The sequence below is a fragment of the Pelecanus crispus genome, chromosome 1 (assembly GCF_030463565.1).
Source record: "Pelecanus crispus isolate bPelCri1 chromosome 1, bPelCri1.pri, whole genome shotgun sequence".
Taxonomy (NCBI): domain Eukaryota; kingdom Metazoa; phylum Chordata; class Aves; order Pelecaniformes; family Pelecanidae; genus Pelecanus; species Pelecanus crispus.
In genome coordinates, this window is record NC_134643.1 from 63,354,970 (window position 1) to 63,382,297 (window position 27,328).

Below are 27,328 nucleotides of genomic sequence, written 5' to 3' on the forward strand. Positions count from 1 at the left end.
ACATCAAAACCTCCCAAAGGAGAAAAACAACTGCTTGAAATAGCAAAACACTGCTTTCCTCTGCAGTTTTGGATTTCTTTTACTGAAATTAATTTTGTGACGTTTGTCCACACTCCCCCTCAAATACCTTTTTAAGGGAAGCATATACTTTTCAGAATTTTTGTTATGAAATCCACTTTCCCATTTAAAACCAAAGTTGAGATGGGGAAATCTTTCTTTACCCAAATGTAAACAGTTGGCCAGTCTTATTTTTCTGCACTGACAAAGTACTCACTTGATTGGGTCCAGTCTGTGTGCATTCTGCATTTCGATCGCATCCGCCGTTGTTCTCCAGACAAGGGTTGATTTCTTTATAAAACAGAAACAATACAATAATAATAATAAAAAGAAGAGTGACTTCTGAAAACCCAAGAAGGGAGAATTTTAAGTAAAGCATACTAGGAATGCAGATTTATGACAACTGTGAATCAATGAAACTCATTCCCTTAGCTGCTTAATACCTCGGTCTAGGTCTTGCAGTTGTCTTGGTGAAGGCTAAAACCTTCCCGTCAGCATTTCTGAAACCATACCTGGGGAGGTACGGTACAACAGCATCTAAAAGTCTTTAAGTTTGCGATGGTCAGAGGAGCATGACTGTATCAAGCTGCTGAAGATGGGGCTATCCTTGTTGAGAGGTATATCTTTTTTAATAAGTTTTGGTGTCACACCACACTGCTGTAGTGGCATGGTTTGCCAAGTAGTATCAACCATGTGGCACGTAGACATGCCTTTGGCATTAGGGTTTATAGTATCAGGAAACTGCACTTAAGGATATTCCATCTACAGGAAAACTCACTCCTGTAATTTTCTTCCTTGCGATATATAAGACATTGCAAGCAATTACCGATGCAGACTATTCCATCTCCAGTGTACCCAGTATTGCAGACGCACACTCTATTGCCAGGCGTTGTTCTTCTGCACTCTGCTTTGGCAGAACAGCCGCCGTTGCTGGTCTTGCAAGCATCAACAGCTGAACAGTGACAACAACCCAGATTAAAACAATGTGCTTAAATGGCTTTTTGCTTTTCAGGTTAAGCTGTCTCTATATTTTAAAGGGTTTTGCTAACATTTTCTGAACACAGAACCTTTCTGATTTAAGAGGCCATAGGCTTCATTAGTGACAGATATTTAATACATCTTATTGATTACAAGAGGGAAAGCTGAGAAGATTCTTCTAGTCTGGAAGATAAGAATTCATCCAGGACTGACTTTCAGTAACTTCCCATCTTCTGATTCTGCCCATTCCAACCAAGCACCAAAAAAGGGAACTTCACGTTCTTCTCTAGACTAAATGGCCATTTAGTCTAGAGGCCATAAGCTTTCCCTTAGCTTGCCTCTTTCTGCACACAGATCAAATGGCCTTCTCTTGCAGGAGGTAATACCTGTAATGCCACCCAGCCCCCTCCTGTGACAAAAAGTCCCGGCTATTATTCAGATGGCTACTCATGCCATTTCTGTAACTCTGGATGAGTCAGAGGCTGGCAAATTGAGCTTGCTTGGGTTACCCTGAGAGCAGGGAGGGATTCTTTTCTGATCCTCAGTGTAAATCAAATCAGCAAACATTGCTTTAGTTTTTGCCTCAAATGACCCCAAATTGCTGTTTCAGCAGCTGTAACAGCCAGGCTGGGGAGCTGACTTGAGCTGTAAATGGTTTTGCCTGGGAATCCTGTATAGGGGAGTAAGGGTGAATGCAGAGCTGCTACGGGTGACCTGTGTCACCCAGCTCTTCCTGCACATTGGGCATTTCCTACCAGCAGATTAAAATGGATTTGGTTGATTTGTGCCAGAAGAGAAAATGAAAGCAGACAGAGTAAGAGTGCTAAAATCTTGGATTAGGACCCTGCCAGACATTGTAAGTAGACAAATATGCTTCTGTTCCCAAGAGAATTAGTATTTTAATCAGATAAAGATTAAGTAAAACAACTGTAAAATTAATTAAAAGTACTGTAGCTGGAAGCAGTCTATTTTGTAAGTCTGGATATCCCAGACTCTCGGAGGGACACCTAGGATAAACTGCTGTTGTCCCTTTCTAAGGGTCTCTCAGATCTCTCTGGTCTAAAGAAGTTGATTTTACCACCCCAGAACTCTCTGCAAGTTCAGAAAGCTGAGGAAATGGTAGGGCTATACAGCTTCCAACAGCGGGAAGTGCTGTTGTACCCTGAATTGGCCTCTCTCTGCTGGGCTTCGTTGGGAAAAGGAGTAAAAGTCATAATCCAGGTTTCTTTACTCTGCAAACAATGGGGCCTGGGTTGTGCAGGGCATGTTCCCTTTTCGCTGGTCTCCCTTAGCACAATGCCTCGCAACTGGGAGATTTTGAGCCCTTTGTTTCCTCTGAATCTGCACCTGTTGGGCTCTTACTCATTTTGAGCAAACTGGCAGCTATTCCTGTTTTTTTCACTAGTGCACAGGGAAGTGCTTGTCTCTCATCAGCTCCACCGTGACCACAGACTGCTTCAAGCATGTTTTTTTCAAAAGGGAAGAAACAAAGTCCGCTTGCCTGTGCAGAACGTCCCGTTCCCCTCGAACCCAGCTGCACACTTGCAATAGGCAGTGCCGTTTGATAGAAGGCAGCTAAAGAAGTAAAAGGAGGGAGACGGCATTAAAAAAAAAAATTGTAGTCAGTTCTTCTGTACAGCCCTTGTTTTTGTGCATTGTTCTGAAGGTAGTGTTGCACAGAAATAACAAGGCATTTAACCATACGGTATGATGTAGTTACAACCATAAAAATGAACCTGGTTGGACAAAGTTTTCCAAATGCATTTTGGATGTATTATTTTAAGTATTAAAAATGCACGCTTTGGTCATCAAGTGTCCTATTTTCTCAGGCAGAACTCCAGAAGTTGCTTGCCTGCTCACCCAAAAAATGTGCACAAATTTTTGTTTGTGTGCAAACAATTTATTGAGGGATGCAGCAGAACTGATGTGCAGGGGTGGGAGCCAGGTGTCTGAGTCCCCTGGGTTCAAGTTTGGGTTTTTTTGGACAGTTTGGCCTTCTGTATGCAAGCTTGGGTTTACTGCCCCATGAGCCCTGTATAATACAGGGACTGCTCCCTGGTGTTACCCAGGGACAACGTCACAACACAGCCAGCACAATCCCGTCCTTCCCCCCAGCTCCTGCCATGACTGCTCCTATCCTCGTACCTACAGGGGTACGGCAGTGGATGAATAAGGCTCAAGAGAAGAAGAGTCTGCTGCTCCTGTCAGAAACACAGTCTTGATGCCAGTATGTGTGGGATCCCCCTGAGCAAATTTGAGAGTGGCGTTTTACCAAAAAAGCCTGGTAAAATATCAGTGCTGTGAACTGCAGTTCACAAACACACTGGGGAGAGAGTTATCTACATCTGGGAAAAAGGGGTTTTGCCCCTCTAGTTTCACCGCTCCTACAGAAGAGCTGTGGCTGAAAGTGAGGAGTCTTCCCAGCCACCTTTCCTTGTTCTTTAAATGTCTTGGGTAATGTAAATCTTGCTGTCAGGTGGGGGGTGGGTGCATGTCAGTAAATGGCTCAATGGGGGTGACTTGCTCCTTTGAAAACTAGTTAGTGTCCCAATACTGGTGCTGGACCAAGAGCATTTTTTTTTAATGTTTTGATGTGAAGAGGAGAGCTGTGTCTTCTCAAATGCAGCTCTCTAGTGAAGTCCCTAGTGCCAGTGACATTTCTTAGTTCTATGTGTGGTGACGGATGAGGGAAATAGGAGGAACAGATAAAGCCCACCTCAGAAACCCAGCTTTGTGGTCAGCCTTGCCCTGCCTTCTTGTTCTCTTTAGTGCTGCAGGCTCCATTTCTTTGTATACTGCATGGTAGGATGTCTCACGGGTGTGGGACACACCCCCCCCCCCCCCCCCCAATCTCATTTCTTTCCCTTTTAACATGCACGTTTTGAACTTTTTGGCCTAATCACTGAATATGTTACATTAACATCACCCCTTATCTCTGTGGTGGAAAACATGAGTGTTATCTGTGCTGCTGAGAAGTCTTCATAGAGAGCAAGATGGACTATGCTTTTTGCTTGCAAGAGATCCCCTTTTTCTCCCCCCTCCTCCAAATAAGTGGATTTCATACATACTTAGCACTGGTATGGCATGAGGCGTTACATGCATCATCTTTGATTTCTGCAAGAGGAAAAAAAAGAAACAGGGATCAGAACGTTTTGGCTCAATGTCCTTCTCATTTCCCAGGCCTTTGCTCCCACTGTATAGAGCTGGAGTCTGTTACGAGTTCTGCACCAGACAGCTGCTCTCTCAGTCTGTATAGAGACCCCATCTGTATAGATCAGTGGGTACCACTTAAATTCAGTTGTGAGGAAGAGGCATGGCAACACATTGCCAGGAAAACATTTCACCTGTTGTCATTTATCTGTATTTACTCTGGTGAGTTTTGCACATTATTAGTTTAATTATATAAGTGTAGGTTTTCCAAAGGAACTGAAATTTGCTCAGATATAGCAACTCTTTGACTATAAAGTTAATTTCATTACTAGTTTTTCTCTAAACAAGTTTAAAACAGATATTGAATGCTATTATTACTGTGCTTATACATTTTTGATTTTATACTATTATATATAGAGTTCTGAAATAGTTATTTAATACATTTTAATTATGTCTAACAAATATAATTTTATTAGTTATAGGAGCTGTAGTAAACCAACACAAAATGATTTAGTTGCTAATTAATTTTATTTTATTAGCAAGAACTTAATTTAATGCCCAGTGTTGTATAGCTAAATTGACTTACTGAAGCACTTGAGAGGCTTTTGATCAGAGGATCAAAATGTGCTAGGTAACTCTGCAAAATACATAGCCTTAACAAATGCGATATTCTTTTGTGACAGATACAGGGTGATACAGTTGAAGAATTAGCTAAGTAAGGCATTTAAGTCTTAGGAGCAGTATCTCAGCTGGCTCTCTATTAATATGGTAATTAATTGCCATAGCACACAAACGTCACCTGTATTTCACTGCATGTGGGAAGCTGCTGGGTATCTGGCAGTGCACTTGGACCTCCTGCACTGGGATCTGATCACGGCTGTAGTTCTGGCATTTCCTGAAATGCTGACTTCTCTCCCCAGAAAAAAAGGAGGGGGGACACTCACCAGTCTCACACGTCACCCCTCTCCAGCCAACGCTGCATTCACAGGAGCCGTCCCCGTCGATCCCACTGCTGCATTTCCCATGGACACAAGTGCATGCTGCGGGGAGAGATGGGAGGAAACCACTGTCCCTGGGCAGGGCAGCAGTGTGCAGCAAGGCAGCGGGGGGAAGGAAGGGCAGGAGGATGGCCCAGGTATCTTCTGCTGATGACACCTTCTGCTCTAGGCTATTTCGAGAAATTCTTTGGCTTGTGCCTATTAGCTTCTTCCTACAGAATAAATCTAAATTCAGAACATCCTTATCTTTCCTCTGTTCCCGAATAAAGGGACTGAAACTGTATTTTAATGGGAAAGCATTGGTGAAAAAGCAGTGCTAAAGAGGCTTATTCTCACCAGATGCTGTTCTAAGCCTGTAGCGTGCCAGAGTAGGAGGCACTGTCTGCAAACAAGGGAGCAGAGAGAAAATACCATAATGGGGAAAGAAAAAGGGCTAGTGATGTTTTCGAGACTGGCCTATTACCCTGAAAGTGATGAACCTTTCCAGGATCTAGAATGGACGTGGTTAGAACATGTAAGGGGAGGGTTCTGGCATCTGACAAGACTAGCAAAGGTGCCTGTGTGGTTCGGGGATGCTCAGTACCTTGATCACAGTTGCGGCCGTATTTGCCTTCAATGCAGCGTTCGCAGGCTGTGCCGATAAACCCCTCTCCGCACTCGCAGACGCCTGTGCCGTTGATACCATCCAGGCAGACACCGTTTCCGAAGCAGGCGTTCCCTGCTTTCCCCGGGCAGGGCTGGCACTGCTGCCCAAAGAAACCTGCACAGCACTCCCTGGTCTGGAAAGCAAGAAATGTCATGCTGAGGGTCAGGATCAGGATAGCAAGCATGGCAGCAAGCACGTGGCTGCTGGATATCATCTCTTGGGACTGCTGCTGGGTGGAGGTGAGCTATAGATCTGGATCTGGATTAGATACAGGCTGGATCGATGGGCTGAGGCCAACTGTATGAGGTTTAACAAGGCCAAGTGCCGGGTCCTGCACTTTGGTCACAACAACCCCGTGCAACGCTACAGGCTTGGGGAAGAGTGGCTGGAAAGCTGCCTGGCCGAAAAGGACCTGGGGGTGTTGGTAGACAGCCGGCTGAACATGAGCCAGCAGTGTGCCCAGGTGGCCAAGAAGGCCAACAGCATCCTGGCTTGTGTCAGGAATAGTGTGGCCAGCAGGAGCAGGGAGGTGATTGTCCCCCTGTACTCGGCACTGGTGAGGCCGCACCTGGAATACTGTGTCCAGTTTTGGGCCCCTCACTACAAGAAAGACATTGAGGTGCTGGAGCGTATCCAGAGAAGGGCAACAAAGCTGGTGAAGGGTCTGGAGCACAGGCCTTATGAGGAGCGGCTGAGGGAACTGGGGTTGTTTAGCCTGGAGAAGAGGAGGCTGAGGGGAGACCTTATCGCTCTCTACAACTACCTGAAAGGAGGTTGTAGTGAGGTGGGTGTTGGGCTCTTCTCCCACGTAGTTAGCTCTAGGAGGAAATGGGCTCAAGCTGCGCCAGGGGAGATTTAGGCTGGAAATTAGGAAAAATTTCTTCACGGAAAGGGTGGTCAAGAATTGGAAGAGGCTGCCCAGAGAGGTGGTGGAGTCACCATCCCTGGAGGTGTTCAAAAAACAGGTAGATGTGGCACTTCGGGACATGGTTTAGTCTAGTCTACCCTTGATTGGTTTAGTGTGGATTTGGTAGTGTAGGTTAATGGTTGGACTGGATGATCTTAAAGGTCTTTTCCAACCTAAACGATTCTATGATTTTTAGCAGCACTTCAGCTCTGCTGGTCTCTGGCCATGCTCCTTACTGTGTTGGGCCTCAGACTGCCCCCCCAATCCCTTGGTGGGACCCAGGTGCCCTTCACCACCCCAGGGAAAGGTGGACAGGATTGCTAGGGACAAGCATGGGGCTACCCTTCCCAAACCTGTGCTCCCTCTGTACCACATCAGCTCCCAGCCCTTCCTATGCTGCAGTCATCAGCAGCGTTTAGCCTTCCAATCTCTGCGGCATCCAGAATAAAAGGCCTGTTTTCAGGGACTGCCTTGATGTGCTGCGTGCATTTAGCGGGGATTACGAGGAGGGTGAACTTCAGGGATGGGGGTTCCTGGCTTTTACTGCAACAGAAACGGTATACTCACAATGATGGTTTTAGCACACTTTGGCTGGCACCCGATCTGGATGGTGTACAGTCTCATGTTGTTTTCCGAGAGGACGCAGTATTTCTTCTCCCCTGCCTGAACACAAATTGGAGAAATGGCTCCACTTCTGAGTAATATTAATCAGCTACTTTCAAATATTTAAAAAAATGGGACATTAACTTTATGCATGCTGTGCACTTACACATTCACAATGAAAATGAAGGAAATACTTTTAGAAATAAAATGCAATAGCTAAATGATTTTTGCTAGTGAACATATCAATTTAACTCAGTGCCCTGTGGCATTTTAAAGATGTGTCTAATACTGCCTTTGCTCAGAACTGAACAGAAGTTTTTTCTGAAGTTTGACAAACATTTCATTTTTTTTCCTGATGCATTTCCTGTTCTTCCTCATTCTTCTTGGAAAACTGAGAGCCAAAGTTCTGCAAAAACAGTTGTTGACACTCTATCTTCCAGGTCTGGACACAGTTGGGAAAGATTGCTTGCAGAAGACTTGCCAGTCTCATTGTACACTTGTGAGAAGATTGAGATAAGCATCCATCCACCGGCTCATTGTCAAAAAATTGTTAACATTTTTGAGTTTTACTCATGAGCACTTCAGCCAATTACTTTGAAGGGGTGGACGGGACTTGACCTGCTTTGGAATCCTATTACTGGCATAATTAATTAAAAAATAAAAAAATATATAGGAAAATATGCTTATATAGTCCCAACAGAGGGGCTTTCCCAGAGAAATTTAGATGTCAAGAAACTCTGGGTCTTATCGTGGTTGACAGGGACCTGCTATATATCTGAAGTTCTCATGCACTGGACCTGGGTACCTGAAGTCTCTATAGTCTCCAAGTCTCCTTGTGACCATAACTCATGGCATATTGCTGGGGACAGGTTGAGTTTGCCCTTCTGTACATCTTTGATTTGAAGGGCTAAATCTGCTTCTGTAATTCCTCCTGTAGCAAGCATACTCCAGACCATGTTCAACTCCCTCAGTTTTGCATGGTAGAGGTAACCTTTGCAGTTTGAGGAGTCTTCAGTTACCCCAGTGCATACTAGAAACTGGTCTTTCAAGATAAAACTATCTTTAAGCTGCCCTTGATTCTGCTACCTTGCTCTCGGGGTGTATTGTGTCCATTGACTGTAAGCAATGTATGTAGCAGGCTGAAGAAACTACGATAACTTCTGTTGAAACTGAGGCAATTAGATTAAAACCAGGATTGAATGCATCTATGCTCAGTTTAGATTAAAAAAAAGGAAAAATTAGCATTAATGATAAAATACTTACTATTTCTTTTGTTCCTGGGGGACAACTTGATGGCTGCAAACAAATTCTGCACTTTTCCTTAAGCAACACAAATGGGAGGTAGTTAACAGACTGTATAGGGCTGCAGACAGGTTGTTTAATAGAAAATGCATAATTTCCAGCTATAGCTGTATTTCTAAACCTAGCCCTCAGGGTGCATAGTCAGGATAATCCCTTTGGTAAAGGTGGTGAGTGACTGCTCAGCAAGGAAGAACATTCCTACCAGCGGGTCTGTAGGGACACCCCATAGGAAGCCTTCTCCCAAGGGGAAGGAGAAGGAAAGCTCTTCCGGATATTTTGCTTTGCTCTTCTAAAGCAATGCTTCCCAGAGGCCTCCCCATCAAAAGCACAATAGGAGGCAAATCCTGAGCTTGGACATAGTTTGCCTGTGCTACAAGGGCAATAGGAGCTTGGAAATGGAAAACTCGTAGGGTGTATGTGTCTTATGCTGTATGTGCGTGTGCCTCATTTGCACATGTAAGGTCAGTTTCTGCAAAATGCTTAGGTATATGTTGTACCTAATATACAACGTTTAATATTATTCCTGTTTAGGTAAATATGTGCTTAGTTTTAGTAAGTCTTAAATGAATGTTTAAGTATGTTGCTGCATTTGAACACAGCAGGGAAAATAATTTTCCATGGGAAAACAAAGGATGATGTGCAAAATCTGGTTAGTGCCTGACAGAGCAAAGCTGGGGGAAAGCCTTGAGTGAAATACACGCAGATATGGGACTGTATCCCAAGGAAAAGAATTAAACTGCAAAAGTTCATGCCTGGTAAATTTGCTTTAAGTGAAGCCTAAGTCTCCCTTTGTCTTCCTTGTCTAGTTCACTGCATGCTCCGTAAAGAAGGGAGGTATCTGCCCGTTTGCTGTCCTATTTGACTCACTTAGGAGAGATGACAAAGAGAACCTTTCTCTGCCAGTTTAAGCAAACCACATCCTATTCTTTAAAGGAACGTAAACCCATTTGTATTTCTTATGTAAAAGAACAAAAGAGGGAGAATGCTTTACTCAGAGTGCATGAGGAATTCATGTGTATGTGCAGCGGTAATCTACACCTGGAATGAAAAGAAACATTTTTCCTTACTAAAAATATTTTATTTTCCAGGTTTTTTTTCACTTATTTACTTTATAAACAAGTAGCCTGGCTAAGAAGATGTATTAGAATAGCACATTACTATTATTTGCTTAAAATTAAAGCTCAGAAATTGCTTATTCCTGTACTACTCTAATTATGTTTTATCTAGGCTGTCAGTACACTGATTGCAGGATCAAAGCAGTCTTAATAGATGCTAAAACTCTGGCAGGAGTATCCTTTGTGGAAAATGCATGCATTCTTTACTGGGAAATACAGTGTCATGTATCCTGTACATTTTAACTGTGTTTGGCTACAGATCTCTCTGATGGGCCTTTAAATATCGAGATGAACAGAACCACTTACGGTGATCACGGTATCATTTATATCACATCTGTTCTTCTGGATTTCCAGGACTTTTCCCAAACCATGAATAATTCCTTTGTCTGTTGCAACATTTGTATAGCTTATAGGTGCATCATTTATGAAGAGCTGCAAAAGAAATGCTATCAGTTAGAAAGCAGTAGAGCTGTTTAGTAGCTTTATGGTAACTGTAGCAGTAGTGGGTAAAAGAAGGAGCCATGTGTACAAGCCTCACTGCAGGAAAACTTAAGAACGTTGTTAACTTCAAGCACTTGCTCACATCCTAGTTTTGCTGCATCTAAGAGCTTTACCAGACTGGAGGGCATGAGTTGACATGCAGCCTGCTGAAGTTTCTTAGCAATAGGGTTTGGCAGAGCAGCTTTTTCCACCGTGGGGTGTAAAGGTTTTGAAGAAGGAGCCTAAAGCAAGCCAAGAGGTGGGTTTGCTGTCTGTGGGGGATGATGGGCTTCAGGGAAGACCTCCCAGCAGCTGCTTCTTCAAGGCAGACTTTTATCATCTCTCTGCTACCCCACACTCCCATTGTGCCCTCACCAGCAACGGCCCCACGAGCAGATGTTTCTTCCAAGGCTCTGCTGTGGGCAGAGCAAACAACAGGGCTGAAACTGCTTTGGTGAGAAGCTTTCTGTCCCCCTTTGCCTATGCCTGGAGGGAGTTCCGCGACAGAGAAGAAGAAAGAGGACCAAGTTCTCTTCCTGGCTGTGCCACAGAATTGGGTGTGGTGCTCAGTCTTGCTGTGGCTGATTTCCCATATGTGGTGTTGAAAGGCAATTCATATTTGTTGCCAAGTGCTTCGAGCTCTTAGGATTGCAAGTGGAGTAAATCCACAGGAAATAGAATTAATTTTTTTATAATTGAAGGCGGGTTTCTAATAGCACTTGGACATCAGATTAATGACTGCTTTGCTATGCAGGCTTGTAGCTGCTTGAGATGCACGTCCACCATGGTAGCTTCTAAAATGTAGTGCTAAATGGGAACAGCATAACTGAAATCAAATTCAATCAAAGATCCCTTCAAGGGTGACTTTGAATTAAGCAGGTCCGAGAGAGACATTGCATTTGAGTGACATCTTTTGTGCTATTAAGTCCCAGAAGCTAATGTGGGGTGCAGAGCTCTTTTTGACTGCATGTTAGTTTAAAGTTGAAGCTGGATTTTTAAAAAGCAGGAAACCTGTTTCTCTGAGCAAATGCAGGCAGCAGTACCTGGCCGTTGTGGAGGAAGAACCCAACCTGGTAGGAGAACCCCAGCATGGTCTCCCTGTGCATGCCGTTATGCAGGTTGTTCTTCAGGAGCTTGTCATCCAGCACAACATGATAGCGGATTTGACCTTCATCCTGCAAACACATGATTAAATTCAGAGTTGCATAACAAAGCGTGGAAAGCTCTTTGGGATAGCTTTTCCCACAGGGTATAAGCCAAACACAGATTGTCTGAATTTAAGGAGAAGTTTCTCCAGCTGGCAGGTTATTTCATATTTCGTACTATGGAGAATCTACATTCCTGTCACAATGAAACTTTATTGACCATGGAGGATGGAAGGCTATTGAACTGGTAGGACCAAGGTTTGCTTGTGCCTGGCAGTGTCTCTTTCTGTGTGTAGGGCTGGCTGACAGATTCAGGTAAAAGTTGGTCAGATGATTTTTTAGGATTCTGACCTTCATAAGTTCATTTGACATCAAAAGTTGCATATTCATGAATGCTTTTATAATCTTCCCCATACCCATTCCTTCTTACTTTGTGAATCCCTGAATAACCTATAGATGAACATTTACAGCAATATATAGGTTGGGTTTTTTTTTTTTAATCTTCAAGGTCATCTTCAGTCAGCAAAGTGCTAGAACCACACCTGTTAATTGGAAAGCTTTCTATGTGTTATTGCTAGAGTGTATTCATTTTTCATTGATGTGGTGAAATTATTCTCTGTACATCAAAATATTGTGAGGGCTTCCCAAGGCTTCTGCATCTTGTTCCGAAGCAGGGGACTCCCAGAGCTCTCCCTGACTTGGAGGAGGAAGCAGAAGGGAGATGTGTTTGTGAGAGATTTGTAGATGTGAGAGAAGCTGAGGCATTTGGAGGGTTTAGGAGCTACCTAGCCAACAAATATAGTGCTGCTGCAGCAGTATGTCTTTGCAATAGAAGGTGCTTGTGGGAAATCCATTGCCTGCCGTCCCCTTGTTCTGAACATTCATACTACAACTCGATCTTCAGCTCCTTCAAAAGTGTGTGAAAGCATGAAAAACCCCCAGGTTGCAAGATTTGTGATGTTGTCTGGCTTTGCCCACAGGGTGAAGTAGTGTTCTTTACATCTCATAGGGTGGGACTCACTCTGCTTTGTTTTCCACAGATCTGACAAAGAAATATTTGCAGGCAAGAAGGCAAGAATTCAGATAGGCCTAATCTACTAAGGCATAGGCCTCCATCAATGTCCAACCCTATTTAATCCTCCTGACTTGGATGCTTTGGAGGAAAAGTTAACTCTCATGCATCTCCATTTCTGTCTTTAATCAGAGTGAGAACAAAACCTTGCTTCCAGTGAGGACAAGAAATGGGGTCTCTTCCCTGTGCCAAGCTCTTCCCTCTGCGGCAGAGTTCTCCCAAGGTGTTTCATGAAGAGGATAAGGCTTAGGCAGTCTTAACCTCATGGTTGCTTTCTGGTTTTCTTTGTCAGATTGCCACATGAGGCAAGGTTGGGAGGATGGAAGAAAAACAGAAGAATATATTGGTAAGTTGTGGCAATGAAAAGGATTTCTGTGCATGTGTAACCCGAATCCAATGGGATTAATGTCCTATGTGTCTCTCAAAGTTTGTTATAAATGCTTCTTACAGTCATGTGGAAATGATGATGTCGTGTCATGAAACTAACTAGAATAGTGTTCAAAAGTCATTTGAGCAGACATAGAATCATAGAATGCTTTGGGTTGGAAGGGACCTTGAGAGATCATCGAGCCCAACCCCCCCCTGCAGTAAGCAGGGATTGAACCTGCAAACTTGGCATTATTAGCACCATGTTCTAACCAACTGAGCTAACCCGGCTGGCTACATAGCTTGATCACATGTGAATTCTTCCGGTGAGGCAGCAAGCAGGACTTTTGCCATGAGTGCTGGTTGGTGGTAAATGTGTTGGGATGAGTCATTTGAACCCTGTGCTCTTCAGCTTCCTGGCTGTAAATGGAGACCATGGAAGTAGGGACAGAGTGCAGCAGGGTAAACATTTATGGAAGAAGCAGGGAAGTATTAATGTCATTGAGCAAGTTGTAAATGAAGCTTCCTCTGCAAGGTGTGGCTCTCGATACGCACATTTGATAAAGCTGTTTCAAACTGGAGCAAATGCAAAGAAAGGCACTGGGATGACGCAGGAAATGGATAGCTTATCTTGGGAGGAGACCAACAGGATTGAGAAGGCTCTTTGGCCTTGTAAATACGTAGGGACACAAATGCCAGAGAGAAGATTGTTTTAGCTAAAGCATATTCCTGGCGTAAGAATAAAGGGATATAAACTGGCCAGAGGTGTGCTGTCAAAATAATATAAACTAGCTCTGGGCATGAGGACTGAGGTTGGTAGAGGAGGTGGGATGGACATGTCCATGCTGGTGGGAGGAGCAGGTGGCCAGGTCAGCCATGAGCCTGGTGTGGGGCTCCTGGGAGTGGGCAGCAGCAACAGGGTTTGCCCAAGGAAATTTTACTAGCCAGGAAAATTTCAGAAATTTTTCTGAGCCCTGGGACTGGCCAACAGTGCTTGTGAACTGGGATTAGAAACACTATGCGGAAAGTGGCTGGGCAATAGCATTCCTACAGAAGTGACAGGGCAAGCATCTGGATAGTTTTAAGGAAGAGTCAGAATATTTTGTAGCATTATTAATGACAGGGTTGCCAGTGATGACAGGGGACTGGACTTGTTCACCTAGGAAACTCATTTCAGTGTTATTCCTGGTCATTCCTGCACTGATCTTTGAAGAAAAAAAAAAAAAAAAAAAAAAAAAGTCTACTGATGAAATGTCCTGGATATTATCACCATGGTTTTAATCTAGAGAAGGACAAAACCCAGAACAAATAGCTAGGCTCTTCTAGCAAGCCAGGAAAATATAGGTGGATCCATCCCTCCTCACCTCTGCTGGTGTTAAAAACAAAACTAAACTTACTGGATTTCGGGAAAACAAATCCCTCTTCCTATTTCTATGTCCTCTCAATCCATCCACTTGAAATTGAGGTGGGATACTGAGTTGTTAAGACAAGTCTTGTGAGTAATACATACCAGAGTAGCAGACTTTTTATCCCTTAGGTAATTTTCTATGGCTTCATTATTTGGGGCAAAGACTGTGTATGTGTTTGCAGCTTCTATTTCACTTGCCAGGCTATATTGCTGTTGTGAAACACATAAAAAACAATCAGAATGACCACTGATAGTGTGATACCAGTCCAAATGCAAATAAAGCAGAGAACTGCTTCTGTTCTTAAAAGGATGTGAAAACTTACAATAATGTAGCCCCTGAAAATGGAGTAATCGGGCATTTGCTCTAGGCGGGCCAGCAGCCTCGGCATGACGGTGCTGCGGAGGGGGGTCAGAACCTGAAAAGGGAGCAGATATCCCACGTCAGCACATGTGCACATGCTGTGGTAGCAGCTGCAAGGATCAGATACAGGAGAAAATCTGTGCAAATACTTTTTTCCAAGAGTTGTTAATTATTTTCCACTGTTTGGGGTGCAGAGAGACAAATCCTCCCTATGTGGCCGTATACCTTATCAATAACATGTATGATCCCGTTTGTGGATGCGATGTCGCCAGCCACGATGTGAGCGCCCTGGAGGGTGATGTTCTGAAAGAGGGAAAGGAGAAAGGGCTTGCTTTTACATCTACAGTGGCAGCATTTTCCTGGTGGTTCGTGCTGTGGATTTCCACACCTTCCCAAACGCTTGCCTGGGGCTCCACCACAGCTCTGCTCATGCCAGCGTGCACCTGCCCTTGGGGAACTGTGGGCAGGAGAGGTGACTTTGGGACTTGGTGCTGCTCCCTGCATGCAGACTGGCAAAGCCATGGGATTGCTCGCACTGGGGTGGTTACTGGGGGTAGGTGTGCTCACCCCCACCCCACGGCAGGATGAGCTCCTGTACCAATTCACGCGCTCCCATGTCTGTGCAGCTTTGAAGGTCCCCATTTATGATTCTTCCCTCGGGGAAGGGGGGCAAAGGGAAATTTTCCCTCCCTTAATGGCGATGAAGTGCTTAAATGTGCCATATAGATTCCCAGAAAATCCTCCTCAGAACATGGAGTACTAAATAAAAAGGCTGAGGGGGAAGGGCTGTCGGTTGTAGTTATTTACCATTAAAAATACCGTCGGGTGGTTTGGGACTATCAAGTTGCACATGTAGACATGTGCACGGTATCACTGCTTCCTCCTACCTTCTCAGTTCCCTAAAATAAATTATTGGGTTTCCTTGATACTCTTTGTCTTAAATTAGTTCACACAGGCTGCTCCAGACAGGGACTGTGCTTCCGTTTGGCTACGAGACTGTCCAGCCTTTGCAGCAGCTACTGGGACATTAGGAGTAAATAATATTGTGGACAAATTTCAGCTAGGTAAGGTGGTGGAGAAAATCAAGTTAATGTTTCTCCCAAAGGGCCCAATATAATTGATTTATTCCTTTAATTTTATGAGATGGTCTTTTTTTAAATATGGGTACATAATGTCTGTGTGGTTTTGTAATGCAAGGAAGCCAGTGGCAGTGATGGTCAAGGTTTGGTGTATGATACCACAGAGGTTGGCAGGTCATCTCACCCCATTTTCTTTAGACAAGTGTAGGAAGTTGCTCTGTAGAGATGTTGGCAGCATGTCAGAGGACGATAAATTCTGGAAATCAGCAAAGCTGTAAGCTCCTGTCAATACATGATACCTAAAGGAAATTAACTGGATTTGAAGGTTTTGTATTTTCTCTTTTTTTTTTTTTTTTTTTTTCAGAAAAATATGCTTAGTGTGTCTAAAACTGTGGTTTAAAGCAGGAATTGTTTGTACAATACCTAGTTCAGCTATGTTCTGATCTTAGCTTAGCCTTTAAACATTTCTGATGTAATACAAATAACATCTTTGTTTTCAGCAGAGTTGCTACAGAGATTTATACCACTGTAACTAGAAGGAGAATCTTATGTCCCTCCCTTAAAAAATGTAACAGCTGTCTTGCTTTAGAGGCTTCAGACCAAGGTCTTGTTTGGAATGGAAAGCAATTCATTAAAAAAAAACCCCAAACCATTAACATACTTCAGTAGAGTTGGGATGTTACTCTTTGACATCCAAAAGGCTTTCTCATCTTCATCCATGTTTTCAATTGCTTGAAGAGAAGGCACGAGGACAGTTAGGTTTGAGGTGGTGGACAACACCGAATTTATCTCAGCCTCCTGCATGAAAGTAAAGAGCATAAAATAATTCTTCTTGAGGACTATCTATAAATAGCAGCTAGTGACTTTTTAGCAAGGTGGAGTATGTGACGTGCTTTGTGACCGGCCTGGAGAGGAAAAACTATTATACTGAGCAATGACTTGAACAAGAGTACTTAGAGCTGTACAAAAATGGTAAATGAGTGCCTATTTTTTACAGAATAGATTGCCAGCATTTAAAGGGCAGAAGTAACGTTTAGGTCAGAATTGTTTTTTATTATGAAACACATAAGTTGCCTCCCACAAAAGTTAGTCTGTCTCATGGATTCTATTTTATGGACTTGAATGTTAAAAAAAAATCATGGTGATAAATACTACTGGTTACCGATAACTTCAAGTAACCTCTTACAGAGCACCCCATGCTATTTAATAGGTAGAAGGCTTATGAACCATGAAATAAGAAACCCACATGACACAATGTTCCCATTTGGAACAAGGCTATTTAAGATGGCTGGGATTTTTCAAGATGTCCAAGGGATATCTGTGCCCACTAGCACTGCAGTGGGGCTTGCTGCTGACAGCTCTAATTTTAGACAGGGGATGTGGGCTCTGTAGTATGCATGGACTGATTCATCTTCCATATGTTTGTATCTGCCTTAAGGATGGAGAGAGCCTCCACTGAGAGGATTTTTCCAGTTGCGTGGATTTTTTTTGTGGGGCAGAAAAAGGAGAGCTAAAGATTTGAATGTGATCTTGCTGAAGATGTGGCTCTCCAAACTTTTCACAGGCTCCACAATTTGCCATTTTTGATACTGCAAAACTTAAGGCAGCAATATGAGCTTGGGTTCTACCTTTTTGCAGCTGGTATGCTGCCTGGAAGCTGGCTTGTTTTGGATGGTCCTTCAATACCTGTACTGGGTTTTAAGTCAAGAAGGGAATCGGCTCCCTTAAATAGCTGGGAATTTTGTCTCTGTTAAGATCATCTTTCTTTCTAGCCATCATCACTGTCACTTTCCAAATATTTAAATACAGAAATAGCAACGGACTTCCCTTTCTCATCCTTCCTTGCCAGCAAGAAAAATACTTGGTTATGAAAAGTGGTAAACATCACATTCCGGCTCAAGTATGAAGTTAAAAACCCCACAGGTGGATATACCTCCGTATTTTACTCATATTTGTTGTAGCTACCGTTATTTAATTTAAGGGATACCATTTCTCTCAAGTGTAGCAGAAATTTCCACATCCCTGTTTCAATAGATTATACAGAATCTGCTCCCTGATTTCCACTCCCCACCCCCAGCCCCTCCTGCTTCATTGTCTAAAGAGCACATTAGCAGGTGAACAGCCTTTCTATTGTGCTCATTTCTTTAACTTCATTAGTTTCTCTTTACAGTGTCCAGTGCTGCAGCCTGAGCCCAGGGCCAGGCAGATAACTGATTTAAATTAGCCACGCTGGCCTCTCTTTTAAGCAGCTCCCTAAGGTCCCTGTTGCAATTGCGTGCTTTAATGATCCCCAAGCCATCTAACTTTGAAGCATGAAAGCCGCTAATACGCTGTGACTTCTGCTTCTGATGCTATTCATTAACATATCCCTGTTCCTTTCTGTTTGCCATGTATTTGCTATACCCTTCTTATGTTTAGGTTTTAAGCTCTTTGTGGGAGAAACTGGTTTTGATCTTTATTCATACAGTGCCAGCCACAGTGGGGTAGGACCTCTAATGTTACTGCTGTCCTAGTAATAGATGATAGCATGTGAAAATAAAAAGTAGACAGTGACAATCAATCTATCTAGAACCTTTTTTTTTATCTAAATTGGTGTTTCTTCCCTGATCTGAAGCCAAACAAGTTAATCTCTTAATTTCCAGCATCTCAGTCAAGCCCTGTTTTTTTGCTTCTTGCTTGCTGTGGCAGCAGCACACTGACCAGCCATACACTTGCGTTTTCCTGGCATGGGGCTCAGTGAAAATAGGGAGGGTAAGGCATTGCCTTCCTTCTCCACTTACTTGTAGTTTTATTGCATGGGGGAAGTTGCAAGGAGCCACTTGGGCGCATATTCAGGCTCTGCTTGTACCCTGCTGCTGGTCAGCTGGACTGCGCTGTATTTATGTACCGAGTGACTCATGGCTTATGTAGCCCACTGCCTCAGAGAATGGGCTTGTAACTTGCTCTGCTGCTTGTGGAGCTTCCTCACTTGCCTGAATTTGGGATCAGAATTTGGTTTTCAGGCAGGAATAGGGAACCAGATGATCAGCCTCGCCATGAGTGGAAGGAGCGACACTCCAATCCCTCTCCAGAGCTTGGGCCTCTGCTGCGTGATGGGAATATTGCTGTGAGGTTCCCATTTGTAAAGGCTAAAAGGCTCATGTATTATAAGTTGAACATACTAAAAAAAAAATCAACCATGAAGTGTACTTACATTAACCCATTGGTTAAATGCAGCTGCTTCTGACAGAGTAGATAACTCCTGATGAAAAAGAGAGAGCAATGAGTATGCAAGCTATAATTAGCTGTACCAAAGTACTCTTGCTGTAGCCTGTGGTGTAACCCGTTGTGTCTGGCCTGATGTGTCATGGAGGAGAATGTTTTCAGTGTGTGTGAAAAGGGAGGACATTAATGATTTTCTAGTACTGATACTTTCTGGTAATGAGAATGGTGAATTACCAACTCTTTTGAAAATCAGGCCATCTGTTGCTTAGGTGTATTAGGTGTGCCTGACCTTGGTATGTAACATGTACTGGCCTCAGGCTAAGCATTAATTTTCTGGGAATGTAAACCTAAATCTTTTCTTCAATGCAAAATTAATTGAAAAAAGATATGTTGTTTTGCTTGGTATTTGTACATCATCTTACATATCATCCTGCAAGTGGAAAGCCTTTATTCTGCTGCAGTACTTCAAACAGAGATAGATGATGGTGTGAGCAGGGATGGCAGATAGTGCCAGGAGCCATGTAAGATTATTGCCAATGGCTGTGACAGCTGACGCTTTTGTTTTTCCCATGCTGTTAAATGCATATTTTTTTCATCCATTTACTACTTTTGGTTTTATTTGCCTGCCGGTCAGCATGGTTTGTTTTAACATGATAAATTGACTGTTTCCACTGAGAGACACCTCAAGGCAGAACTTCAGAAGATCTGGGTGCTCGCTGCTCCCAGCTGGGAGGTGAATGCTTACAGCACTTCTGCATGTTAGGCCACTGGGGCTGGCATTTTTCAATTTGTCTTAAAGAAATATGCTCGGATCCCTTAGGCCCCTTTCTAAGCTGTGTTTTTAAACACAACAGATCATTTTTGTAATCGGGCAAGAGTCTTCAGCAGGAACACCATCTGCAGATAGCAATGGTGGGCATCATATTTTTCTAACTGTTTATCATGGCTTTGCTATCTCTCTGGTTAAGATCCAGTGTGAGAACTGTGCAGTAGGTCCTGTGCTTAGAGAAGATGACCATCTTACTTACATCTGCAGCATTTCCATAGCATATTCTACCGTCTCCTTCATAGCCCTTTGGGCACACACACTCCCAGCCACGTGAAGACTCGAACTGACAAGTTGCCTTTGAAATGGAAAGAGAGAACTTGTCAAATACTCAGAAGACCACTCAAGAGCAAGGATGGCCTGTAAACCCTCTTCCTTATACACATTCATATACAGACATAACCTTAACAAAGGATCTTCATACCATCTCCTGTGGACATCTTCACCCTCCTATAGGACAAACTTCACCAGCTGAGGGCACTAACCTGCCCACCATGTACTCAGTCTAGGAGGCTAAACCTTTGCTCCATAAACTGAGCCCTGTTCCTTCGCTCGGCTACGGCAGACCCGTCCTCTGCTCCCCCGTGCTCTTTTCTTTAGCTCTGTCCCTGTGTCCCGCCTGAGGCTGGTGCGGCTCTTGCAGGCACTACAGAGCACGGCAGAGCCTGCAGGTCATGTAGCTACTGGTAAACGCGTGCAGCTACTGATAAAGCTGATAGATGCCTGTGTAGAGATGCATGACTCGACTAAACATCTCAACAGACTATTGCATCCAAATTGTACTTGCTGGTAGAGAAGCAGCATTTATTTACTCCAGGCTTGAGACAGGCCTTTCTGTACAGGCAGAATTGGGACCAGCCCTTGTTGTCTGCCCTTAGTGCATGTACCATACTGACGTGGTTCACATAGCATTTTTGGTGCTTCTGGCACTGCTTGGAAAGCTTTGATCCAACTCAAATGGAAATTGCAGGCTTGAAATGGCAAGGAAACTCCATGGTGTGCGCAGGAGGCGAGGTGTGATATGTATCTGAACGCTTTGTTCAGGGAATGATTAATTACTCACCAGATGATGGCATTTTCCATTTTGTTCCAGGCATGAGTTTATGGGTGTGCATTCAATTCCATTCCCCCGAAATCCATCCTTACACTTGCAGTCATTCTGTCATGTCAATAAAACACAGCAGTTCATTAAAATGATTAAAATAGTGTGCATATTCTAGATGTGGTGAATTAGTCTGTGTTTCTGCGTAGCTCCATTGACTTCAGTGGAATGACACTGATTAATCTCTCCAGAAGACCTTATACCTGACATCTACTAATGTACTTACTAAAAAGTATTTGCTGCCAGAACACCACCATGTAGGAGGGAGGGAGCACTGGGACAGGAACTGAAAGAGGCTGTTTTGGGTAGAGCGTGCTGTGTGGAAATAGCCTTGTGGCTGGGAGGGAGAAGAGAATTTGCAGAAGAAAAAAAGGTTAGGAAGCACCGGTAGGGCAAAATGGGTGAGAACTAGTGCCGAGGGTGGCAATAAATGCGAGAGGATGTACCTGACCCGGCCCAACATATACGCAGGTGGCATTTTCGTGGCACCCTCCCGCAGTGGGCAGCAGGCAGCTGTTGATTGCTGAGCAGTCCCTTCCGTCGCCTGTCCATCCTGCCTGGCAAACGCACGTGTGCTCTTCCGGGCCCATCTGAATGCACTCGGCCTGGGAGGGGAAAAGAGGCACCCATTGAGGACAGTTAGGTGGCATCTGGCTTTAGGTGTAAGGTTTGTCTAAGCAATAGCGATGCCGCTATCGGGGGAAAGAACTTGAAACTGCAGTGAAAATTGTGACTCTTCCTTCTGCAGAAGTTTCTGGCCAAACCTTCCTTACTGCCTATTTTTCTGTGGTGTCAGGCTCTGTGGGAAAAGCACATACTTACGTTGATATTACAGCCACCTGGGTTTAAAGCAGCACAAGGATCAACTTTGCTGCAGCTCATGCCATCTCCTTTGTAGCCGGGTTTGCAAACACAGCTATAGAGACAAGAGGAGGAGGGAGGCATTAAATGTGATAGGACAGCTGTAAAGTGAAGCGATTGTTTTCCACTGTAACATGCTATTTATAGGCAGCTTAAAATCGGTAACCTTGGATTCATGATGCAAATAGCTTAAGTGCATATATTATGGTTTTTTTCCAAAATATCGACTGGGTTAATTAAGTCAAATCAGGGATCCATTCTCTGTGTATGAGATGGGGAGTGAAATTAATTCTGCACTAATGTGATCTTTGCAAAGGTGAGCTAATAGCTCTAAATTACTTATGAGCTGGGGTTGCTTTTGCTTTCAGTGACACAGAAGATAGTGCTCTCCCTGAAATGCATGCAAGACAAGGAGACCCCCTGTTTCCATGGGTCCCCTCAAAGATTAACCCATATTGGAGGGAATTTCTTAAGCACTCACGTTATGCAGTATCCCACATTCTGCTTTCTGTGGTGACTCATTATGAATACACTGCAGCAAGAGGCAAACTTGATGCATGTGAAGGTGAGCACAAGGCAAGCACAAAGCAGCTGTAGCAGTAATGGAGTTTTGTGACCAGTCCTGTGAGGACTGGAGAACCTGTGCTGAAGTCCGCGGTGTTGTGGCATGCAAATCTTACCTGAGCTGACTGGAGTGAGCTACCTATCCCCAAACTGCTTGAGAGTTTCATTGTTTTTCAACAAGGCTCAAACTCCTAATTCACTAAGGGATGGTTAGAAATAAGAGGTTCCTAAGAGCCTTTGTAGATGTTGGTAGGAAGGCAGCCTTCTGAGCAAGGGTCAGATCCGTATGCATCTATCTTATCAGTGTTAAATACAAGGTACAGGATAGGGCATTGAGAACTTTTAATCACTGTCTTGCAACTCAAGGTCGATGCGGTGCATGTTTATGCTTATTTGCCGCATAGCAGTATTTCAGTGGCTGATGTTTGTGTACTGCTACAAGGCGCTGTTTTGATCAAGCAAATAGGAAAGAGCTGCATCATAGTTAATAGTAATTAGATGCAAGTTACTGACTTACCTCACTGCACCATCGCTAAGCTGACAGTCTGCATGTGTGTGGCAGAGCTGTAGGGACGACTCGCAGGGAACAATCTGCTTATCACAGAGTTTCCCCGTGTATCCACTTCTGCATGAACCAGGAAGACAGATCCCGTCGCTGTCTATTCGGTTATCGCACTTCCCATAAATGCAGAGGCACGCTACCAGAGATAAATTACAATGTGCAATTCCATAGCGGTAAAAGGCATCTACCCTTACATAGCATTTCTTATGAATCAGGTCCTCCTTTTTTTCTAGAATCTAAACCTCTGTATTTTTAAAGTCTCACTTTGTTGGGGGACTTATTCTTTATTTATCATATCCATGTGTTTTCAGGTGTGTTTTATCGATAACTATTTAAAATCTATTTTGTCTTTATAGTGCGCTTACCTATCAATGAAAGTCAAAGTACTTCAGAGAAGTAGGAACAAAATACTATGTCCCGGGCTACTAAGGCTAAGGTTATTTCATTGCACAACTTTGGCGTACTTTCAGTGATACGGGAAGCCTTTTAATACTGAGTCCACAATCCTACAAACTGCACAGTGCTGGGCTAGTACACAGAGCAGCAGCACAGACCTACCAGCACTGTGCTGGGGCTGGGCTGAGGTGCTTTCCAACCTTCACAATTCCTAGTTCTACTTTTGTTAAAAAAATAATCCAGCCACCAAGCCAGGAAACATGAAATTATTTATTACTCTACCCTTAATTGGTTTAGTGGTGGACTTGGTAGTGTTAGCTTGATGGTTGGACTGGATGATATTAAAGGTCTTCTCCAACGTAAACGATGCTATGATTAGTGCTGCTGGGAGGCACAGCAAGGTGCCCAAAGGACACAGTAGGTAAGCCTTCTGCAATCTCAAGAAGTGCCAGTGGTGACTAGTTAAGCCAACATGTATTGCTTTGGCAGGACTGGAGCTTAGGTGATACCACCCTTTCTTATGGAATTTGTCTTGGTTTTTGTCCATGTACCTCTGAACCTTCGAGTGAGCTGTCCTTCATGAATGACAGGCTGATTCAGAGCAAATAAGACTAAAAATTATTTTGTAAATGGGAAAATATATCTATGTTTGATGTTGTATATTCTGTAGACTCTCAAATGTAGTATGGTTTGACATAGCAGGATTAAATCTGTCAGTATATAGAAGATGACTGCTAGAACTATAAGCTATTCAATAGATCAGAAATTATTCAGTAAAGATGATTATGAAGTAGCCCTAAACACAATCTGTTTATAGACTAGTTTTTCTTAGATTACATATGTTTGTCATTGCAGGCAGGTGTTCTGTTGTGGGCAATACCAGATGGGAATGGAATAGCAAAGATTTTATTTTCAATTACTTATATGAGGAAGACAGAAATGAAAAGAACGATAAATTAATATAAAGCAAGCTATGCCCCCTGCAGAAAGCCCAATTAAGTCAGTGAGAAGATTTTCACTGTCTCTGGGCTTATGATGTATCGCTTTGAAATAAGAAATGAAAGTACCCCAGAGAGATCTTGCTCATCCTCTGTAGATACTGTTTAGCGAGCAGTTAACTCCTACCTTAATTTTACTAGTGTCCAAAAGAAATAGACCATGCTCTTGGGCTGAGGAAGTATGCCTGTACTTACCTTTGTCACACTGAGGTCCATATTTGCCAGGGTCTGAACAGAATTGACAGCGCGAGCCTTGAAATGCCTTGGCACAAATGCAGGTCCCATTTCCACTCAGGCCATCCATGCACTGTGATATGGAAGAGAGGCTATTTCTATGTGCAAATTGAAATAAATCTTTATCCTTCCCCTAGAGAAGAGACTATATGCCTGTCCGTATTATGACTGTGACAGCCTACCAGGAAGAACCTCAGCTTTGATGAAAAAGGTGTCCCAAAGCAAAAGCTTTCCTTGTGCTGGTACTTTGCTGCTGTGTATTCTACCTTCCTTTGTAGTTTTAAAGTGAGAATAGTGAGCTGGGTCATTACCCTGTGCTGTGCAAAGTCAGAGTATCAGAGTGGGTCACCCAGCCCCAGCCTTCCCTGTGCGCTGTGTGTTGGAACCACAGAAACCTGCAATTTGGACAACTGAGAGGAGACCGATTCATTTTCCCTTCTCAGTATAACTGAACCTGAAATTCATGCCCATCACTGGACATAAATGGAGGGTGCAGCTCTCGTGGAGCCTAACATTCCTGTTGTGCAGAAGTGCTTCACGGACTTTTGGGACACAGCCTGCCCTTCCCGCCATGGGAGCGCAGGGTGCTGCCGGATGCTCTGCTTACCTGCCCGTTTCCTGAGCAGGGTTTGGAGAAACCTCCTGGACACGGACTGCAGTCAGGGCCAAAGAAGCCTTTGCAACACTTTGGTTCCTGTGAAATAAAGCAAATATCCTCTTTTCCAGTGCCTTAGTGCAGAGGCAGTGCAGAAGACAACACTCCATCGTGTTTTGGCCCTCTGGCAAAGCCCTGTAGGGGTAGCTGGCTCTTCAAAGGCTTGTGTTGAACAAGAACCACCTCTGCAATGGCCTTGTTAAAACCAGAGGGGTGTTGGCAGCCCAAGAAGGGGAGGCACAGACCCCCAGATCCTTCCCTTGCTCTTATCAGACTCATTGCGCTACCCGTCCTGTCACCAGTTACAAATGTGCCTGTGTGTGCCTGTCTGTTCATATCGAGTGCACTCTCGTTATCTGCCTGTGGGAGTGCAGCGCAATTCAGAGGCAGGCAGTCTCCTTTGCATCTGAGATCAGGAACTCGAAGGCATGTTTTACCCCAGGGAGATGCTGTGAAAGCTAGACACGCTGCTTTGATCTTCCTCCTTCCCCTCTGCACCAGTATGGGATTTAGCCGCTTCACAGCCCTAAATGTTTTTCTCGGCTGCATCTTTTGTTTTAATCGTGAATTGGCTGCTTCATCCATTTATTCATCAAAAGCACATGAAGTGTATTAGAAGAAAACCTCGTTTACATGTGTGATTCAAGGGAAATAGGAATTAGCAAAAGGCTCTCAAAGCTTATGAATTTGTCGACTTCTCTGCTTGTTACTTAATGGCGGTCATGAAATGTAGAAGCCTGTTTAGGAGCCCCAGGAGCCAGAAAGGTGTAAGTACCTCTCCGGGGCTAATGCCTTCTGAAAGGACTAGGCTTGCCAAGCAGAGCAAGTGGAGCGCGGTTCTTGGGAGTGTTTCCCCTTCATTGTTATCCAATACCGTGTAAAGCCCTGGGACAGGAGGTGCTGGGACCAGGGGTGAACAAGCTGTCCTGTTTTTTGTGGGTGAAGCTGGCAATGACAACATTTGGGCTTGGAGTCTTACGTGAAAACTCCTGAGTTACGGAGTGTGAGATCGTTGTTGTATGGCAGCTAAAAAAACCTCATTGGAATTTGCCTGGTATTTTGCTTTTTTACAGTAGCTCATCTCAGCCCCCTGTAGAAGGGTATGGAAACTACATGGACATCTCCAAACACATCTCAACTCCAAAAGCAAAGTTCACAATACAAAAGACAATATTTTGGGACACTTTTATATACATTTCACCTTAAGAAACTGTAACTCTGTACCTTTATTGTTATATTGCAGGATCTAGCACAGCCAGTTTTTTGAAAGGTTGGGCCTTCAATAATGCATCTCCGTTTTGAGAAAGGCTGGAACATGCACAAAAAGGAAGCATTAGTATTTCTAAGCAATGTACAGTTCTGTGATACAGTCTTAATATCACAACATAATTTCACTTATTACGGAAAGAACCTTGGTATAGTGTTGCATTTAAAAAAATATTAAATTATGTATTTTTTTCATAATATGAGCTTTCTTTTCATTATTACTGAATAATGGCATACAGACTATTATTGAATATGGCACGTAGGACTAACTACCCGTGAATTTTTATATCACGGGGAATAAAATTCCTGTGGTAGCAAAACTTGAGTGTTGTACGTGGAGAAACATGCAGCCAGATTTGCATCTCTTAGATGCAAAGTGGGTGGAAGATTTTTGATCCTTTCTGAAGCTACTTCTGCAGACAGTTACTTCTGGGAAGCTGCTTAATCAAAAGGAAATTTTTAACAGATGTGAGGTCTATTTTAAATGTGTTGTCCCTCCTCTGTTTTTTGTTTACTAACTCTCAAAGCAGAATTGTAGCAATTCTCATCCTCAGCTCTCTCTTCTGCCAAAGCCTATCCTAAATAGATTGTACTTTACCTGAGAAAAAGAGTCAGAGCTCCTATGAAGTCTATGAGGGATCTTGCAACAGCAAACAAAATAATGCAGAAATTACTTGATGCTTCAATCTTTGCCAAAAAGAGACTAAAGTACTGTCTGTATTTGTATTTTTATGCAGTCTCCTGTATTCATGCCTGGTTCTTTTGCTCACTGTATTGGGAGAGCAGTAATCAACATATGGGGACCCCTTCCCTCTATGCATTTGTATAACTGAGGAATCTGTCAGGAAATGTCACTTACGATGGGGTTTGAATCCTGCGGACAGGGAGCCAATGCATGCGATAAACAACTTGCACAGACACCCTGGATGGAAACAATAAGGATAGTCAGTTGAAAAGGCATTGTACCAACTACTGAGATGCATACTTATGGAT

General features: G+C 43.6%; 1 protein-coding gene across 1 annotated transcript in view; it reads right to left on the reverse strand.

Moving 5' to 3' along the window:
* Positions 1-27,328, reverse strand: part of STAB2 (stabilin 2) — an 86,512-nt gene that overhangs the window by 27,402 nt on the left and 31,782 nt on the right. Inside the window, exons 19-43 of the mRNA XM_075708114.1 lie at positions 27,195-27,257; positions 26,294-26,377; positions 25,022-25,108; positions 24,376-24,487; positions 22,742-22,922; positions 21,622-21,715; positions 21,246-21,404; positions 20,761-20,856; positions 19,900-19,995; positions 18,861-18,908; positions 16,329-16,465; positions 15,852-15,966; positions 14,814-14,891; positions 14,551-14,643; positions 14,330-14,437; positions 11,280-11,411; positions 10,063-10,188; positions 8,603-8,659; positions 7,304-7,399; positions 5,767-5,962; positions 5,130-5,225; positions 4,104-4,149; positions 2,537-2,610; positions 884-1,009; positions 275-348 (exon numbers count right to left, since the gene is read on the reverse strand). Coding sequence (XP_075564229.1) covers positions 275-348; positions 884-1,009; positions 2,537-2,610; positions 4,104-4,149; positions 5,130-5,225; positions 5,767-5,962; positions 7,304-7,399; positions 8,603-8,659; positions 10,063-10,188; positions 11,280-11,411; positions 14,330-14,437; positions 14,551-14,643; positions 14,814-14,891; positions 15,852-15,966; positions 16,329-16,465; positions 18,861-18,908; positions 19,900-19,995; positions 20,761-20,856; positions 21,246-21,404; positions 21,622-21,715; positions 22,742-22,922; positions 24,376-24,487; positions 25,022-25,108; positions 26,294-26,377; positions 27,195-27,257 — 2,574 coding nt within the window. The remainder of the gene's footprint in view (positions 1-274; positions 349-883; positions 1,010-2,536; positions 2,611-4,103; positions 4,150-5,129; positions 5,226-5,766; positions 5,963-7,303; positions 7,400-8,602; positions 8,660-10,062; positions 10,189-11,279; positions 11,412-14,329; positions 14,438-14,550; positions 14,644-14,813; positions 14,892-15,851; positions 15,967-16,328; positions 16,466-18,860; positions 18,909-19,899; positions 19,996-20,760; positions 20,857-21,245; positions 21,405-21,621; positions 21,716-22,741; positions 22,923-24,375; positions 24,488-25,021; positions 25,109-26,293; positions 26,378-27,194; positions 27,258-27,328) is intronic.